At 38.8% G+C, this 18,269-nt stretch overlaps 2 protein-coding genes across 3 annotated transcripts in view; one reads left to right on the top strand and one right to left on the bottom strand.

Moving 5' to 3' along the window:
- The first annotated feature begins 1,220 nt into the window (after window positions 1-1,220).
- Window positions 1,221-11,621, top strand: LOC122971479 (S-adenosylmethionine synthase-like). The gene is made up of 9 exons (XM_044338150.1): window positions 1,221-1,489; window positions 3,336-3,413; window positions 4,805-4,927; window positions 5,052-5,164; window positions 5,401-5,544; window positions 9,078-9,296; window positions 9,944-10,126; window positions 10,926-11,059; window positions 11,141-11,621. Exons 1-9 carry the CDS (start codon window positions 1,399-1,401, stop codon window positions 11,241-11,243), a joined length of 1,188 nt encoding a protein of 395 aa, XP_044194085.1. The 5' UTR covers window positions 1,221-1,398; the 3' UTR covers window positions 11,244-11,621.
- A 477-nt stretch (window positions 11,622-12,098) lies between these two features.
- Window positions 12,099-18,269, bottom strand: part of LOC122971485 (transmembrane protein 150A-like) — a 31,957-nt gene continuing 25,786 nt past the window's right edge. For both annotated transcript variants that reach the window (XM_044338163.1, XM_044338162.1), the window contains exons 7-8: window positions 15,328-15,505; window positions 12,099-14,296 (exon numbers count right to left, since the gene is read on the bottom strand). In XM_044338163.1, the coding sequence (XP_044194098.1) occupies window positions 14,049-14,296; window positions 15,328-15,505 (426 nt within the window). In that variant the 3' untranslated portion in view covers window positions 12,099-14,048. The remainder of the gene's footprint in view (window positions 14,297-15,327; window positions 15,506-18,269) is intronic.

The following is an 18,269-nucleotide window of genomic DNA, read 5'->3' on the forward strand; positions in this document are numbered from 1 at the left end:
TTTAGTGTCAAAGTCCCTCTTTTTGTTACTATACTTCCACCTGCAGCTCAACAAGGAAACACTGTCCGAGGAAACAGAAAGAGGGAATTTGATGCTAAAAAGACTGTAAATGTGTCAGATATCCACTTGATATGACTAACTCAGACTGATGAAGCTGAATAGAAGCTTCACATCTATTTTTAAATGACTGTGGATTTTGGCCTCCATCACTTGCATTGAAAGCACATTTGAAGGATCTTTTAATATCCAGTATGAACAGGAGGAATGATTACAGTGAGGAAAACCTCTTTCACTGTTCATATGGACACCTGACTGTTGTTTTTAAGACACACTTGAAAAACTGTGAACCTGCCCTTTAAACTATAAAAAAATAACACAGTTAACAATGGTTCAGACCAAAGAAAACAAACTGTAGACAGTAATTGCAACCTTATATTTATTAATAATAATAATAGTAGTAGTAACCCTTTTTAGTTCATGTGCTTCACAGTCAAACAAAAGAAAATACAACAGAACAATATAACAGATAATAATAATATTAAATAATTCACACAATACAAAATGTTACAATTAAAAAACTTAAAACTCATGTTTACAAATACCTGCAGTTGTGTTTTTAGTCATTACTTTTAATTTTCATCTTTTGCTTTGTATGAAATGCCCTAGTCTTTTTCTTCTTCGCATAATAATAATAATTATTATTATTCAAAGTAATCAAAATACAGATATTTTTTACCAGATAGTACTTTCATACCATCTCTTTTATGGTTTCATATCTGAGCTCTGACTCAGCAGTGAAAGTGTTCGGTTGGCAGGCAGCTCTGTGTGTACACAGCCACAGACGCCCCGTCAGAGACCTCAGGGGCCCCCAGGTACAAAGAAACAAAGACTAGGCATGAATGAATCGGTGGAGGAGCTTCAAAGTGACCCTTTGATGAAGTTAACGCTCTGCTGTCTGATTCGAGGACAACTAGAAAAAGACTATCGGAGGGAGTTTGATGAGTTCAGCGTGAGCATCTGAGAATCTGGGAACATTCAGCACGGGAGGAGTTAAAAAAAGTGTCTCCAAGATGAAAAAAAAAAAGGAATCCCACCCTCCCCTCTCTCGCCTCTGAATGGTCTAACCCTCTGGTTCACATGGCACCCTCCCCCTGTGTGTGTGTGTGTGTGTGTATGAGTGTATGTTGTCTTTGCCTTATATAGTGCAGAGTTATCCGGCTGCACTGCCTTGGGACTGTGAGATTACACTGCAGCCAAAGTCTGCCACACAAATCTGCCCGTCTTTATTATCCTGTTTTGATAAGAAACACAAGGACGCATCTTGTGCTTTTAACTAGCCTCCCATCACTTCTGCTATCCAGTTCACAGCGTGTCAGGAGACTTTTGAGAGGGACAAAAATGAATGGCACGATGGATGGGAACTTCATGTATTCTCCTCATGACGGCTCCTTCATGTTTACTTCTGAGTCTGTGGGAGAGGGACATCCTGGTGAGTAGAGGACTCCCTCTCCGTGCAGCATGTGGAAGCATGCTTTTCATGTGCAGCTACTACAGAGTATGACTGAGCAGTAGTGGTAATCATGTGTTAAACACTTTTATGTTTCACTGATCATTGATGACTTTGTGGAATGTGCAGAATCCTGAGCGGTGCATGAAGGCGGCGCACTGTAAAAAAAGCAGCTTGAAGAGTGTGTTTTTTAATTTTTTAAATGCACTTGTAGTGTTTTTACAGCACTGACAGTGAAGATGTGAAAGTATATTTAGCCATTTATCATCATCATTTAGTATGTTTGCAAAAAGGAAAGTCAGGTAGTTTTTTATTGATATAGCCCAATATCACAACTTCGCCTCAGGGGGGTTTTACAATATGTAAAGCATACAGCATCCTCTATCCTTAGACCCTTAAATCAAGGAAGTAAAAACCATTTAATGGAGAAAAACTTCAGGAAGAGCAACCCAGGAAGGATCCCTCTTCTAGGACAGACAGACATGACAGAAACTTGTACTGTAGCTGCATAATCAGCTTTGTATTTAAACACATGTGCAGGAAGTGTTATGGATGGTTTTGATAGTGAAGTACTGTGTTGACATGTTTCTTATTCAAAAAGAAGTTGCAATCTGTATCCATGATGTGGCAAAGAAAGTGTATTTGTGGAGAAGATCTCAACAAGGCAATTCAAAGTGCATCAAAGAGATAAAAAATCTGATAGAAACACTAAGTGATGTAAAAAAGACACATATAAACAGGATTTAAAAAGAGTCAGATAAGCTGAAATTGAATAAAACAGAGGAGATATGACATACAGTGTAAGATATGAATGAAAAGCTCAGAATTTAATTTAATAACATAAAGTGGAAAACAGAACAGAGAGTTAGAGCAAATCTCTTGTTTTCCTGGAGTTTGTTCCAAATATGTTCTGCAAAAAAAAAACAACAACTCCAAGTTTAATTTCCTGGTTGCTTCTTCTGGAGACAGTGAAGCAAATCTGTCTCAGCCCACATAAGAAGTCTGGACACTTTTTGGCACATCCGATCATAAGTTATTGCTTTATAAACCCACAGTAGTATTATAAAAACAATTCTTTAACACACACAGTGCAAAGACCTGAGAGCTGGACTCTCTCGAGGACTCCAGCAGCTGCAGGTGTCTGATCAACCGGTATTAATAGACACACGTGACTCTTGGTTCGTTCTCATGTACTTGACATTTAACTAAACATGTTAAAGTAAAGTATCAGCACACACAAAGCGCAGCAATCTTTAAGAAATTAGCACATTATCAGCTAGTTTGCAGTGTGGGAGGAATAATCTTGCTGATACAACAAATCTGATTGGACTTCTACATGTGTTCTCTATCTGATGCTGACACGCACAACAATGACACTGTTGCAGCTGAATATCTACCCTTCCTCATCCTTCCACTCACACTGAAATGTGTCTGACAAGCACAGCAAACCTTTACACTATTGACTATTTGACTATTCACAAAAATGCTGTTGCTCCAGTCTTCTTTGACTAGATAATTCATTCATTTGCGTGTATTCTGCACAACAAAATTAACTTTTTATGTGTTTCAGTACAGTAGTTAATGGAGTTACAGTGCACCATGTCACACTGGCATGCATTTGCTCAGCCAGGGTTATTCATAGGGCCGTAGCTCCTAATATGAATGATGTGTAGTACTCTGATGGAGCAGTGAAATCTGATATTCTCAGGCTCTGCCCAGATGAGGAATCTGACATGTGCAGCAGAAGGTCACACGAGGAAACGACCCGGACGGCACATGCAGTGATGCAGATATATTTATATATTTAAATCCTTCTCTTGCGTTCCAGATAAGATATGTGACCAGATCAGTGATGCTGTGCTGGACGCTCACCTGAGGCAAGACCCGGATGCTAAGGTGGCTTGTGGTGAGTAATAATGTGTTTTCCTCCAGCAAAGGGAAGCAGTAAACCTGATCAATAATGTTTCTTATCTAGGAACCACAGTCTACAGTATGATTACTACAAATTTGTGCAAGGGGAACCAAGGAGAACAAAGAAAATATGTTAAAAGTCAGATATTTGAACACTTTTCTGATGCTGACAGCATACCTACTTGTTAAAACAACTTATTGGCAAATTTATTGGGAACTATTTTTGTCTTGACATTAAATGTCCTAAAGTCCATTAGAGTAACCAGTCTGGAGTAAAAGTGGTGCACACCCACCACTTTTACTCTTAAACGCTGAGGAAGGCAGATCCTGAAGCATTTGTGTATGTGGAGTCATTATTGATTTTAATAAAAAGTTATGGCCAATAATTTGTGAATTGAGGTGATAATTACATGGTGCTGTTAATTATCTGCAAACACTGTTTGAGTCTAATCTGGTTTGTAGGCTTCCTAAGAGGGGACACAAGTATCATGTTTGTTGTGATTTTCGGTCATTTATATACTGTTATGATGTTGGATGTTAAACATGGTCAAAGTTCTAAAACTTGAGGTAAACATATGTAGAAGTTCTGCCTGCAAGTCAAAAGCCAGGGTTTTAGTCCTTGTCACTAACGTTGTTGCTAAGGTTGTTCCACGAGTTGTTTGCATTGTCCACTCACGTATTTTTGGATCAAATTCAGGCTCGAACTTGTACAGATGTGTTTGAGAAGTTAACATTTGAGAAAAGAAGAGAAAAAGAAGTGAAATACTGTTACTATAGTTTGTTTACATAGCCTTCAGAGTCGGAGGAAGCTTCCGGGAACTGACAAATCAGAACAGTGGACTAATCAGGAGGGCAGGCCTTAAAGAGACAGGAGCTAAAACGGCCTGTTTCAGACAGAGGCTGAACTGAGGGGCTGCATAAAGGGCCAGTTGAAGATAAATAGGGAGTTTTAAAACAAAAGTTTTGTAAATGATGCAAAGATATTCCAGTAGAGCTCCAGAATGAAAAATGTAGACCTGGAAATGTGCATGATATGTCCCCTTTAAATTGCTCTGGCACAGTTGCACTACTGTGCAAAAACAAGCAGAAAAATTTCTCAATAAATCTTTTATTGCAAAACAAAATAAAACTAAAAATAGTTGCTTCAAATTAGTTTACAAGTGGTTCAAAAATAATTTCTTAGATGATAAAAGCAAAACTTCTTAATCTCTTAATGAGATTTCTTTTTCAAGAGAGACCTGAGAACATGACACAGTTACAGTCAGACAACCACACAAGAAGCAACGTACGGTATACAAAAACAGACAACCAACAATCACAGATAGGATAAATAAAAAACCTAAAAAAATAATAAAGCACTGTGATGTTGTCTTTGTGCTGAAACAGAGACGGTGTGTAAGACGGGCATGGTGTTGCTCTGCGGTGAGATCACGTCTCGGGCCAACGTGGACTACCAGCGGGTGGTGAGAGAAACCATCCGGCATATTGGTTATGACTCGTCCGAGAAAGGTGAGTGGAACCTGAAATGTTCGAAGAGCTCGAATCTCCTTTAACCATTTAAGTCAGGAGTAGAACTTTCCTTCATGTAGATTAGTTGATTCTGATATGTCCTGCCTCTCTCTCTCTCTGTTAGGGTTTGATTATAAGACCTGTAATGTGCTGGTTGCCCTGGAGCAGCAGTCCCCTGACATCGCACAGGGAGTTCATATCGACCGTGTGGAGAGTGAAATTGGAGCTGGAGACCAGGTCGTCTAGAAAAGCACAACAAGACACAAATTGTGAACAAATATTGTCTCTTCAGTTAAACTTATTAACTCCTATTTCAATACTGGAGAACTTGTGGTCATAAAATCAAGTTTCAAGTCACCGAAAATAGATTCAAGATGCATTACATACAGTACAAGACCCACATTAGTTTTACAGAATTACCACTTTCTCTACTTACCTTTTCTGTTTTATTTCTGCCTACTCTGTGTGGACAGGGTCTGATGTTCGGATATGCCACGGATGAGACAGAAGAGTGCATGCCCCTCACCATAATCCTAGCCCACAAACTCAATGCAAAGATGGCCGAACTGAGACGAAACGGCACGGTCCCCTGGCTCCGCCCGGACTCCAAGACACAGGTAGGATCAAAATAACAACAACTGATTAGATGTAAGTATCCAGTTCACATATTGTCTAAAATATATCTTTAATAATAATAATAATGAAAATACATTTTATTTATAAACGCCTTTCAAGACACCCAAGAATACTTTTCAAATCCATTAAGACAGTCAATACATAAGAAAAGACAAAACAACAGCAACAACAATGAAATATATACACATACAAGAATACATTTATAATGTGCACATTACGCAGCACCAGCAAAGGCCATTCTAAATAGTTGAGTTTTCAGTTTTGACTTAAAAGAAGCAACAGATGCGTGCTGGCGTTGACCCAGCAGGAGAGCATTCCAGAGGTTACGTCCAGCCTGGAGGGGGGAGTATCGAGGAGATCAGAGGAGCTCAGTGAGAGAGTAGGTGTGGGATGGAGAAGATTGGATAGATAGGTAGGCACCGAGCCATGAGGAGATTTGTAAACAAGGAGAAGTACTTTAAAACAAATGAAGTATTTAACTGGGAGAATGCAGTTGCTGAAGGGTAGGGATGATGTGTTCCTAGGATCGCGTGTGGCAAAGAACACAACAATTCTGGACATATTGTAGTCTATTTATCCCCCAAGTAGATACACCAAGGAGCACGGCATTACAGTAATCAAGTCGGGATGTAGTGAAGGCGTGAATGAGAGTCAATAGATTGGGCAAGAGAGGGAAAAAGTCTGGAAATGTTCTTCAGGTGGAAGAGGGCCTAGATTTTTTACCTCAGCAACAGAAGAGGTAATAAAACCAGGGTTGGCCAAATTTAGATGGGGGACTTTGCAGAGTGTGGCTGAAGAGGCAATGAGGATAGCCTCAGATTTATCCTGGTTAAGTTTGAGGTAATTGCAAGTCATCCAAGCATTAATATCATTTAAGCAGCCCGTCAGGTTGGATGGTGGTAGAGTGTCCGAGGGCTTGGTGTGAATGTAGAGTTGTGCGTCGTCAGCATAGCGGTGAAAATTGAGGTGATGTTGACGAATTATATGTCCAAGAGGATGAATGTAAATAATGAACAGTAATGGTCCAAGAACTGAGCCCTGGGGGACACCATGGGAGAGGGTTTTCTAGCTGTGAGGTAGGATTTGAATCGTGATAATGGAGTGCCATCGACACCATGCAGTGTTTCTAACCAGTTCAACAGAAGATTATGACTGACTGTATCAAAAGCAGCCGTGAGATCTAACAGGATAAGTATGCTGAGGTAACCAGAGTCTGTTACAAGCAGATCATTGGTATTTTGGTGAGGACAGTCACTGAACTGTGCTGGCTACGGTTCGCTCATGGAGTTTGGCAAGAAATGGGAGTTTGGAAATAGGTCTGTAGTTCTTATGGTCCTCCAGGTCAGTTCCAGATTTTTTTGGGACTGGGTTAAGAGCAGCCATTTTTAGACTGGGGGGAACAGAGCCAGACAGAAGAGATGCATTGACGATTTGTGTCTGCAGGGGGTAGAGGACAGGCAGACTCTGTTTTAATCGGTAGAGTGAGCATGGGGTCAAAAGGGCACATGTTCAGTTACATACTGCTTGTCGACAATACAGAAAGCAGAGAAAAAGCTGACAGGGAGATTAATGGACAAATGATGAAGCTGCTGGTAGATGGAAATAATTTTGCTCTGGAAAAAGTCCATAAAATCACTGCAGAGATTAGTAGAGGCAGGAAATTGCTTACACGGTTTAAGTAGATTATTGATGGTGAGAAAAAGGGCTCTGGTGTTACCTTCCTTCTGCAATAATGGTAGAGTAGTAGGTGGTCTTACCCTTGTTCAGAGCTTCCTTATTGGCTCTGACATGATCTTTGTTGGATAATGCATGCACAGTTAAGCCAGTTTTCCTGCTGAGATTCATTTTGCGCAGCTCTGGTGTAAACCATGGAGCAGAATGGTAGAAGGACATACTGCGTGATTTGAATGGGGAAAGATGATTCAATGTATCTGAGAGGAGCACATTAAACATAGAGACCAGAGCAACAGCTGATGAGTTATTGTAATCATAAGTGAGCTCTGTCTCCAACATGTCCATTACAGCAGGTATACTAATGCTCTTGACGTTCCTGTATGTGATAGTGCGAGAGGTGCAAAGTCAATGTGAGGGGGCAGGGATTCTAGCATTGATTAGGACAGCCTTATGATCCGATACTGTCAACACTTTTAATAGCTTGGTGCAGTGTTAAGTAGTCATTTATAAAATATGCTTTGTTATTTAAATATCTTATATTTAATAAAATAAAAAAAAATCTTATCAATGGTGTCACTGTGATTGGATGACTTGGGTGCATTAAGCTTTACAGTATTCAAATTTTGTAGGTTTACACCTGCAGTGCTTTTCCTGACCCATCTGGATTTAGAAACTATTGATAACCATGATTTTCTGGACAGCAGGGAAAATAAAATCATTACCATTATCCACAGATTTGGTTAGCCTATGATTTAAACAGACAGGAATATGAAACATGTTGTGTGCAGTCTGGAGTTCTTGAGTGACTGAGAGTGGAGTTGATTTGCAAAGAGGCACATTGTTGAAGATGAAGAGTTCAGCAGCAGGCGAGAACCAAATCCCCCTTCATTCAAAAATGTGTTTTTCTTCTTGTTCCTTCAGTTGGATGCTTTTCTCGTCTCTGTGCAGAATGATGAATGTGAATAGTCTATTTTCACATTCATCTGCTGAAAGTGGAAAGTTTCTCTGTGCTTTCGTTAAACCTCAGTTACAGGCGTATACCTATAAGCATGATTTGTGACATCACAACCAGTTTCGAAACCAGTTGGAGTCCAGTATGCAACTTAGACAAGTGTGATGTGGAAATGCAACATGTTTGTTGGAGTAAAATACAACTTAAGTAAAAATGAGAAAAACTCCTGCACACTGTCTCCCTTACGGCTGGAATATTTATTAGTTTACAACGTTTTGGTCATGATACACCTGATCAAGGTCGGACAGACTGAAACATTGTAAACAAATAAATATTTCAGCAGTCAGCAAGACATGAAAACGAACAATATTTATGTATTCATAGATTCTAGACTTTTCAATAACGGAGAAGGAATAGGAATAATTTTTTACCTGATAATTCAACATTTTTGTGAAAAAAAACATCAGATGTATCACACGTTATTCAAAGCAGAGTATTTTTCTATGTCTTCAAACGTGTATGGAGGGATTCTCCCTCAGTTTATAGTGAATGCTCTACTCACTAGTAATTTAGACCGTGATGGTGACCTTGAGAATGTGCTGACCAGCAAACACCAACCAGAGCACACTGGTATGCAACATCTGAGCTTGGACACGCCTTTCCAATAATCCCCCAACAGTTTCAGCCTGTGCAATCCCTGTGAGCTCACTGTGCACAAGACACCTCAAAGCCTCAAACAATTCACAAAAGCTCAGACATGAAAAGAGGAATGTGTGGAGATATGAAAAAGCTATTTTTAGTTTCTTCACGTGTTAACGCAGGAATTACATCTCAGTTCAGGCATAAAGTAATGTCTGTCGTCCCCCCCCTTCCCTCCACTCTGTGCAGGTGACGGTTCATTACGCCCAGGACAACGGTGCTGTGATCCCTATAAGGGTCCACACTGTTGTGATCTCAGTTCAGCATGATGACTATGTGAGCCTGGAGGACCAGAAGAAAATACTAAAGGAGAAGGTCATCAAGGCTGTGGTTCCATCAAAGTACCTGGACGAGAACACCATCTACCACCTGCAGCCCAGCGGACGGTTTGTAATTGGTGGACCACAGGTAAAGGCCAGGGAACGTCCCATAACTAAATGCTTGTTTTTGTGATGTTATCTTGTGACTGTGTGATGATTGTTTATGTCATATTTTGTTATATACTTTTGTGTACTATTTTGAAATTTCTTTGTCTAGAGGCTGCTGATCTCTTGCTTCAGCCCTCTTGTAGAGTATTTTTACACTATCTGTAAAACACCCTGACGAAGGCCTTGTGCCAAAGTATTGGTGGAAGAAAGTCAGGAGAGTTGTTGTTTCACTTTGGTCATTTGTTACTTGAGCACCTAATTGGCTGGTGAAGTATACCAGCAACTTTGCATAACATGATGATTTAGTGCTCTAAATTATATTATTATTGAAATAATAATAATCAGTTTAAATAATTTTATCAAGAAAAAATGCCAAACATTTGCTGTTTTCAGCACCTCAAATGCAAATATTCTCAGTTTTATTCATTGTAACCTAAATTTTGAACAAGCAATTTGAATCTTGCAATCATGATGAGCATCATCTTCAGGCACAGTATGTAACAGAGTCCATTATGTAAATGCTTGTCTTTGTGCAGCACATTTCACATTTATAAATAAAATAAATCCCCATAATTCCTTCACAAGCATTTCAAGAGCATGTTTGTGTGCGATGCTCATCTCTGTCAGGGTGATGCTGGAGTGACGGGCAGGAAGATCATTGTTGACACATACGGCGGTTGGGGAGCCCACGGGGGCGGGGCCTTCTCTGGGAAGGATTACACCAAAGTGGACCGCTCGGCGGCCTACGCCGCCCGCTGGGTGGCAAAATCTCTGGTGAAGGCCAAACTGTGCAGGAGGGTGCTGGTGCAGGTGAGATGACTTTCCATTAAATCCTTCCAAAATATTCAAGACATCTGTTATATCTGGTGTGAGTTTTCTTTCAGCTTTTCTTCTTTTTTCTTTAACCTTTTAGACAATTGATGCACAAGACCAGGTGACACTCTTTTAATGTGACTCAGAAATCTTTTTTCCAAATAATTTCAGAGGATTAAATTGCATTTGTTGTATTTGCAAATAACTTTTGCTTTTAAAACTATGAACATTTGCACATTCCCGATTATTTTGTACATTCTCTTCATTTTAAATTTTGCAGCAGCAACTTTTCACTGTGGAATATATTTTACAAATCTTATATAGTACATTTCTATTATATATTATTTATAATTACTTGACTCTTGCATTTTCACTTATTTTGTATATTTTTCTCAGTATGCACCACACCAAGGCAAATGTATGTGCAAACCCACTTGGCAATAAACCTGATTCTGATTCTGATGCAATAATATTTAAGGCAACAGTGTTCTTGTGTGCAATAAACTTGTTGTCGCACAGTCTAAAGGTGCATTTAGTAGAAATCTTAATGCTACAGCATACAATAATATATATATATAAATAGTGTGTTTATATTTGTATGTATATAGTGTGTTTATATTTGTCCCTTTCCTGTTTCAACATGACAATACCTCTGTGCACAGAGCCAGCTCCGTGAATAAATGGTTTTCCCAGTTTGGTTTGGAAGAAGTTGACCCCTGACCTCAGATGGCTTGGTGTTACTGACACTTAATTTTCTCTCAGAGTTTAACTGTGTGTCTCTTATCTGTGTTTTCAGGTGGCGTATGCAATTGGAGTGGCCCATCCACTCTCCATCTCCCTGTTTACATACGGCTCCTCTCCCAAAAACGAGATGGAGCTGCTTCAGATCGTCAATAAGAACTTCGATCTCAGACCCGGTGTCATTGTCAGGTCAGCATTTAAACTGACGCTGCATCTGCTTTGTTGTTGCGAGACATGTAGCTATACTTATATGTTTGATTTTGCCTGCAGAGACCTTGACCTGAAGAGACCAATCTACCAGAAGACTGCCTGCTATGGACACTTTGGCAGAAAGGACTTTCCCTGGGAGATCCCAAAAAACCTCAACTTCTAGAGTATCTGTGTACCCGTGTGTATGTGTGTGCGAGAGCGAGCAGAGTGTCAGTGATATATAGATAGCTGTCCTCGTGCTCCTGTAACCCAGTAAGAGAAAGGCAGCTGCCAGCGAACAGGAGGGATGGGTCAGGGTGGGGTGCAGATCAACTCTGGTCATTGGACAGGGGGAAGATCTTTCATCTGCAATTTATGACTCTGAAGCCCCTCAATGGTAACCTGAAATATGAGTGACGTGCTTGGTATTTTAGTCCTGTAGATACAGTGTGCAGTCACATGCATGCAGTTTGTTTGATACTCAAGTTGGTTTAGAAAGTTGTTGTTTGGCTTTTTTTTTTTTTTTTGTCCAGAAATAAGTGAATGACCAAATTTTAAGGAAGAGCAGCCATGCATACGTTTGCAGAGACATTTCAAAGCCACTTTAATGTCTTAAGTACACTCAAGATGTTGGAAACAATTGGTGACTTTGCTGCATGGTTCTTAACATTTACTCTGTTTTTTTTTTGTTATTGTTGTCTGTATTTTTATATGATACAATAAATAGCTGGTTGCTAGCAGGGTGTCTGCAGGTTTCAGTGCAACACAAAGCCTTGAAAGGAAACAAAGATAAGACGTGATCTCAAAAGGTGGAGAAATATAGATATCCCAAAGAAGCTTTAAATGTCAATGATTCATGAGGTGGGAATTAGAGAAATCCTAAACGCTTCCAAACATTTATATAATATGTTTTATATGATAGATAGCTGGTCACTTGCAAGGTGTCTGCATGTTTTAGCATTACTTTGATCATCAAAAGCCTTTCAAGGTCCCAAAATGACATTATTGACTGTAAGACTTAATAGTTTTTAGAAGATGATTTTGTTTTTGTTTTCCAGTAAGAAATAAATGCACAAACCTTTAATTTACATTTTTCAATATCCTCTTCCAAGGTCAAAGTTTGGGATTAAAATATAAGTTTTTACATTATTTGACCTTATAACATCGAGATCTGCTGACATCAGGTTTTAATTGGATGATCTAAAGCCTTTAAAGCACTATAGCTACGTTTTCATTGTTTTTTAGAATCGTTTTATATTTTACATATTTACTCTCTCCCCTCTGCCAAGATCCATGTTTGAGATTCAAATATTGTTTAGGTTTTACACTATTTGGTATTACAATACTATGAATATCATCAAGACCTGCAGACATATGATCTCCACAAAGATGAGATGTGATCACAGAAAGGGGGAGATGAAACCCTGCTTCCAGATCTTTATACTGTATATTTTGTTTTGTTTTTATGTTAGATAGCTGGCTGCTAGCAGAGTGTCTGCGGGTTTTATTATTACATTTGATGATCTAAAGTCTTATCATATGATTATATTCAGCTTTGATTGTAAGTCTTGATAGTTTCTAGAGCTCTTGGTGTTTGAGGTTTCAATAGGAAATCGATGTACAAATCTGCATTATCAAACCTTTTCATCTAAAGTTGATGTTTGAGACGAAACAGCTGGTTCTTAAGTTTTATGTTATTGGGTACTAAAACAGTGCAAATATAAGACTAAAAAGACCTGCAGACACTTGTAAAACAAAGATTAAATGTTGTCAAAATGCAGTAGATGTTCCAAAGAAGTTTGAAAAAGTCACAGAATCAGAGATAACCTGTGAATGTGCAACCTTGAGCTGCATTTTTCTCTTCTACAAGGAAATCATATCTCAATCTTTGCACATAATGTGTCATTAGTCTAGAAAAACTATGTAAATATGATTTTTGAACAATAAAACATTTTAACAAGAAAGCATTTAATTTTCCTCCAAGAAACACAAAATGATGAAAAACATATTTAAAAAAAAGGATTTTTTTTCTATTTACTTTAATTCTTTGTTCTCTGCATACATTATTTTATTTTCTGGAAAAGTATTTCTGTATATGATAAAATACAGCATGATAATTCTCTACTTTATACTTTGGTCCCGTTGAAGCTGTAAGAAGTCATTGTTACTGAGAGCAATGATACAACTGTTTTTGGCAAAGAGCTGAAGTGGAACAAAAATATACAACAGAGCTTATTTGGGCAATAAGAGACAGTTATTGGGGCGACATCACCATAAAGAGTCCAAATCACTTGAATTATAAAGATAAACTTAGAAAAACACTAAAAATTGTTCAACACAAGGACAGATATTCCTGCCATAGTTTTGGGCAAACACACAAATGTCTTTTAACCACTTTTAATAAATTTTTTTTTTCTTGGCACACAGTAACCGTCCATCTATTGTCAGGTTTTTGGAAAACTTCACCTTATTATCGAGGTAAAGAGTGAAAGCTGATGATGTAACAGAACTTCCTGAGTAAAAACAAAACGGAGCTCAGTGTCTTAACGTCTACATATAAAAACAAACACTGATACCGGCGCTGCAGAGCGACATCTGAGGCACCTTCAGGATGTTCCATCTGATAAAAGGCAACTGCAGCCAAGAATCCACAGACTGATTGTTACATTGAGAGACTTAAAACAAACATTCAGGATTGTGTGTGTACTTGCGTATGTCTTTGCTGGCCTTTGTGTTCAAGAAGGCACTTAGAACATTGTGCAATGTTTTGCAGTGTAGCCTGCACTTTTACAAAGCAGCATAAAAGTCATTAAAGTCTGTCAGTCTTTGGTCACTGCTGAGTAGAGCAACTTTGGCTTTGTGCAATAGTGAGCGTGGTGATATGCAGGATGCAGCTTCCCGGCTCTAGACGTTGGTTTCTGGTGTCTTCCAGATTGGTCCATGTGTTGCCCTTTGACCTCCAGGGGAACTGAAGCACGCTGCAGTTCAGCTACAGCATCGATAAATTCTCTGTCGGGTGGTGGTTGGACCCTCCACCCACCTCTGACTTGTGTTCAGAGGTGGAGAAGCTCTGTACTCCCCCTCCTCTGGACAGGACCATCAGGGTGTCCCCCGACATGCCCCCGAACTCAAATGCAAAAGTCCCGTAGAAGAGCATGATGAGCGTGCAGTAGACCCACTCAAAGATGGCGGAGGCGTGCTGCAGGGCGAAGCTCTCCTGGCAAAAGAAAACTCCACCTGGTGATCAGAGGTTAAGGAGAACAATGGCAGAACAGCAGGAGTGAGGTGTACAAAATCTTCTGTAAAAGGATGTAAAACCGTTGTTTCTCCAGCAGGGGGCCCTGTTTTTACCTACATAACCTCTGAGCACACTGGACAGACAAGATGATGCAACCCGATTTATGTATGATAAATTAAAACATTTAAAACTCATTCATAGAATTTATTTAACTCCCAGAAAACACTTTTACTTCTTCCACATTGGTTCTGTCTTTCATATGTGCTTAATATGAATTATTGTGAAGGCGAGTCATGATTTTTTCATGAAAATTAAAAAATGTACAGTACTCTGCAAAGGTTTTAGGCACTTTAGATGTTCAGATTCTTGTTCATCACACAATACCATCAGGGAGGCATCTGACTGGTCCCAAATTTATTCTGCAGCATGACAACAACCCCAAACATGCAGCCAGAGTCATTAAAAACTTCTTCAGCAACAAGAAGAACAAGGAGTCCTGCAACAGATGGTTTGGCCCCCACAAAGCCCTGATCTCAACATCATGGAGTCAGTCTGGGATTAACATGAAGAGACAGAAGCAGCTGAGACGCCGAAATCCACAGAAGAAGAACTGTGGCAACTTCTCCAAGATGCAGGAACAGCAAAGAACGAAGCTGCTCACAGCAAATATTGATTTCATTTAAGTTTCTGCTGTTTACTGAACTTTGTATGAAGTTATTTGATTAAAAAAAAGCTATTTATGACATTATTTTTGAAAGCACTTCACTTCAATTTACTTTTATGATTTTGTTAAAGGGGGGTTGTTGTTATTTGTTAATAGGAAGCAAATCTTAACATTCTTTAAATTTCAAACACATAATCAAGATCTCTTCTTCTCTTTAGACTTCTATTATTCTGAATCCTGTTACTCAAAAAACAACAAAGAAATATCTTCAATGTTTTGCCAAAAGACAACTCAGAAGGAAAGCTACAGCTCCTAAACTATAGTTGCTACCTGAGCATTTACATTTGTTTCATGTTGGAAGGATACTAAGCACCAGGGCGATCAGCGCCAGCAGGGTCATCCCTACGCGTAGGTGACCTATCCGGTACTCCTCCTGGGTCTTGGCCAGTCTGTAGGTCAGTGCCGACTGCAGACACACAAACAGCATGCTGGACGGGAAAGCAACTCCAGCTCCAACATAGTGGAGAACTTTGGCAAAATCCACCTGAGACACAGACACAAAACATTTAAATTTTACTGGACATGAATCTAGAAATTGATGAGACAGAGTGGACACATATGATGAAGGTCGATACATCAGGGAGGCCGTATAAAGAAGGATATATGTTGGAAAAGAAGCAGAAATGTACATTTTTACATATTTGCTCTGTAGTTGCTATATTTGGGAAAACATTTTTGAGATTTGGGGTCAACGTTTAGTCTCACTATTTTGTTATCACCTAAACTTTGTCTGCTTGGGGATATATAAGACATATACAAACATTACAAACAGTCTTTCATAAATGTGAGCATCATTATCATCAGTTGTTCTGGTTTGTGTCCCTTACTTTACTTGTAATCCCATCCGCCCAATTCCCTGCCTTTTATGCTCCTTTTTCTATCTTATTTTTCCTCTTTTAATAGAACTGTGAGACAAAAATATTGAAGGACATGAAGGGAAGAAAATGGAAACAGACTTGTTGAATAAATGATGACGTACATGAAACACGTCACTTAATGATCAGCTCCAGACATATTTCAAAAAACAGTCTGCTTTGAATAATAATTTGTGTCTGATTTGGGTTTTCCACAAAAACAAAAACAAAAAATGGATAAAAATTCTTCTGATTATCTGAATATGTGAATATTTTTTCTCTCTAAAGTTTAACTGCTGGGCACAAGATGTCTCCTACATCACTATAAAGTCCAGTCTCAAGTTTCCACATCACACTTGTGTAAGCTGCATACTACAAACTAGTTATGAAGTCAGAAATCATGCTTCAAACTCAGATTTCAGGTGAACACAAAGAAAACTTTTCCCCCTTCAGGAGATAAATGTGAAAACAAACTGCACAGAGAAGGTCAAACATCACAGTCACATAACAATAAGAAAAACATATTTCTGAGTGGAGATGGACTTTAAATATCATTCAAGCTCCCACTAAAGAGATGATGACATCAGATCTGTGTGGAGCATTGAGGAGACCTTCCTCAAACCTAACCTTCCTCAAATGAAACAAACAGACATGTCATATCTCCATCATGTTTTCTACACACTTTGCCATCATTTAAGGTTTTGACTGCCGCTCTTTTAATAACATCGTCATGTTGTGTCCTCTTTTTCTGCAGTGGTTTAATAGCACTGACTGGAGAATTAGCGCCACCTACTGTTTATCTCTTAATACTTACAGCAGTGGAAGGAAACACAAGACATTTTCTTTCTTGTACACTCTGAACGTAAATGTGTTCAGTTTTTTTCTTGTTTACTCAAGATCATTACCTCACATGTGCTATGTCCAAATATTGATGCTTTCCCCTCCTTTCACAAAACATATTCATGCTATTAATATACTGATAAAAGTCTCTTCACAGGCACTCATTGTATAACAACCTTAACCTTCAAAAAACAGAAACTCAGCCCTCGGTCCTTTGTCAACACCTAAAAAACAAACCCTCAGCACAGTGAATCATTTCTTTCATGATGGGATCCAAAAACAATCTGAGCATCATTTCTTTTGGGAGCATCTGGACACAAGATAAAAACACAAACATACACACACCGGGGTCATCCTGACTTTACAGTTGCACTCTGGGTAATCACCTTTATAATATCATCTGACAAAGAACGTCCCAGGACAGGACGATCTGCACCAGTAAAATACAAGACGAGACAGAGAGAGAGAGAGAGAAACTGTAATGAGACCAATTTACAAAGGCGACAAGATCATCTCCATTATCACCTCTGATGCTGAGAGTCGACTTGAACTCATGAGCTGAAAAGCAAAGACATGACCTGTTACTGTAATGAACGCAGTGCCACATCTTAGACAGAGACATATATTTTAAATGCAGCAGCTGGTATGATGATGACACATCCTGCACATGGGTTCAAGTGAATGACAGAGAGGTGCAGAGATTCATTGTGGGAGATATCACAGCTGTTTAAAGCTGTGTAATTACAAGGAAGATACAAAGAAGAAGAAACAGTACATCCTGTTTGATTTATGTGTGTGCTGCTTCCACAAAAACTACCTAAAATTTATTCTTCATGTCTTCAAAGAAGAAAATCACGAGTATTTTGCAGGGTGGAGGACTTTCAGAACAGATATTATAAGCCGACTCCACCTTCCCAACACTTACAACCTCATGCTGTGCAACCAAACATCATTCAAACCCCCATAACTTTATTTTCAATCCTAGTAGAGATCCCAATGTTTCCAAAGATATCAAATATATCAGGCTGAATATTTGGGAAGTGTATGCAAAATGATGCACCAGACATGTAGAATATTTCCATTTGATGAAATGATGCAGTCGTATATCTGGGGTTTGAATATTTCACTCAATACTTCACTGAGAAGTTGGAGCTAGAGCTGAAACAAACAGTTAAACATTTTTTTTTATTAACTATGAATTGTTTTTAAGTCATTTATCAAGCAAAAATCACAAACTTTCTCTGGTTCCAGCTTATTCAAAGGGATAATTTGTTGCTTTTCTCTGTTATGTATCACTGTAAATTGAATACCTTTGAGTTTTGGACTGTTTGTTGGATGAAACAGATAATCTAAATAAGTCACCTTTGGCACTGGGAAGATGTGATGGGCGTTTTTCATCATTTCATTATTTAAATGACGTTTATAGACTCATCAATAGATTAATCAATAATAAAAGTAATCATTAGTTGCAGCCCTAGTTGGAACGTATCATGCACATTTCCAGGTCTACATTTATATTCTGGGACTCTACTGGAATATCTTTGCATGATTTGG

This window comes from Thunnus albacares, chromosome 20 (genome assembly GCF_914725855.1).
Source record: "Thunnus albacares chromosome 20, fThuAlb1.1, whole genome shotgun sequence".
NCBI lineage: Eukaryota > Metazoa > Chordata > Actinopteri > Scombriformes > Scombridae > Thunnus > Thunnus albacares.

Bases quoted from the DNA above. Each gene is read 5' to 3' on its own strand.
- LOC122971479 (XM_044338150.1), top strand. From the start codon at position 1,399: ATGAATGGCACGATGGATGGGAACTTCATGTATTCTCCTCATGACGGC. The intron at 9,297-9,943 runs GTAAAGGCCAGG...CATCTCTGTCAG, and splicing joins TTGTAATTGGTGGACCACAG to GGTGATGCTGGAGTGACGGG. The intron at 11,060-11,140 runs GTCAGCATTTAA...TTTTGCCTGCAG, and splicing joins AGACCCGGTGTCATTGTCAG to AGACCTTGACCTGAAGAGAC.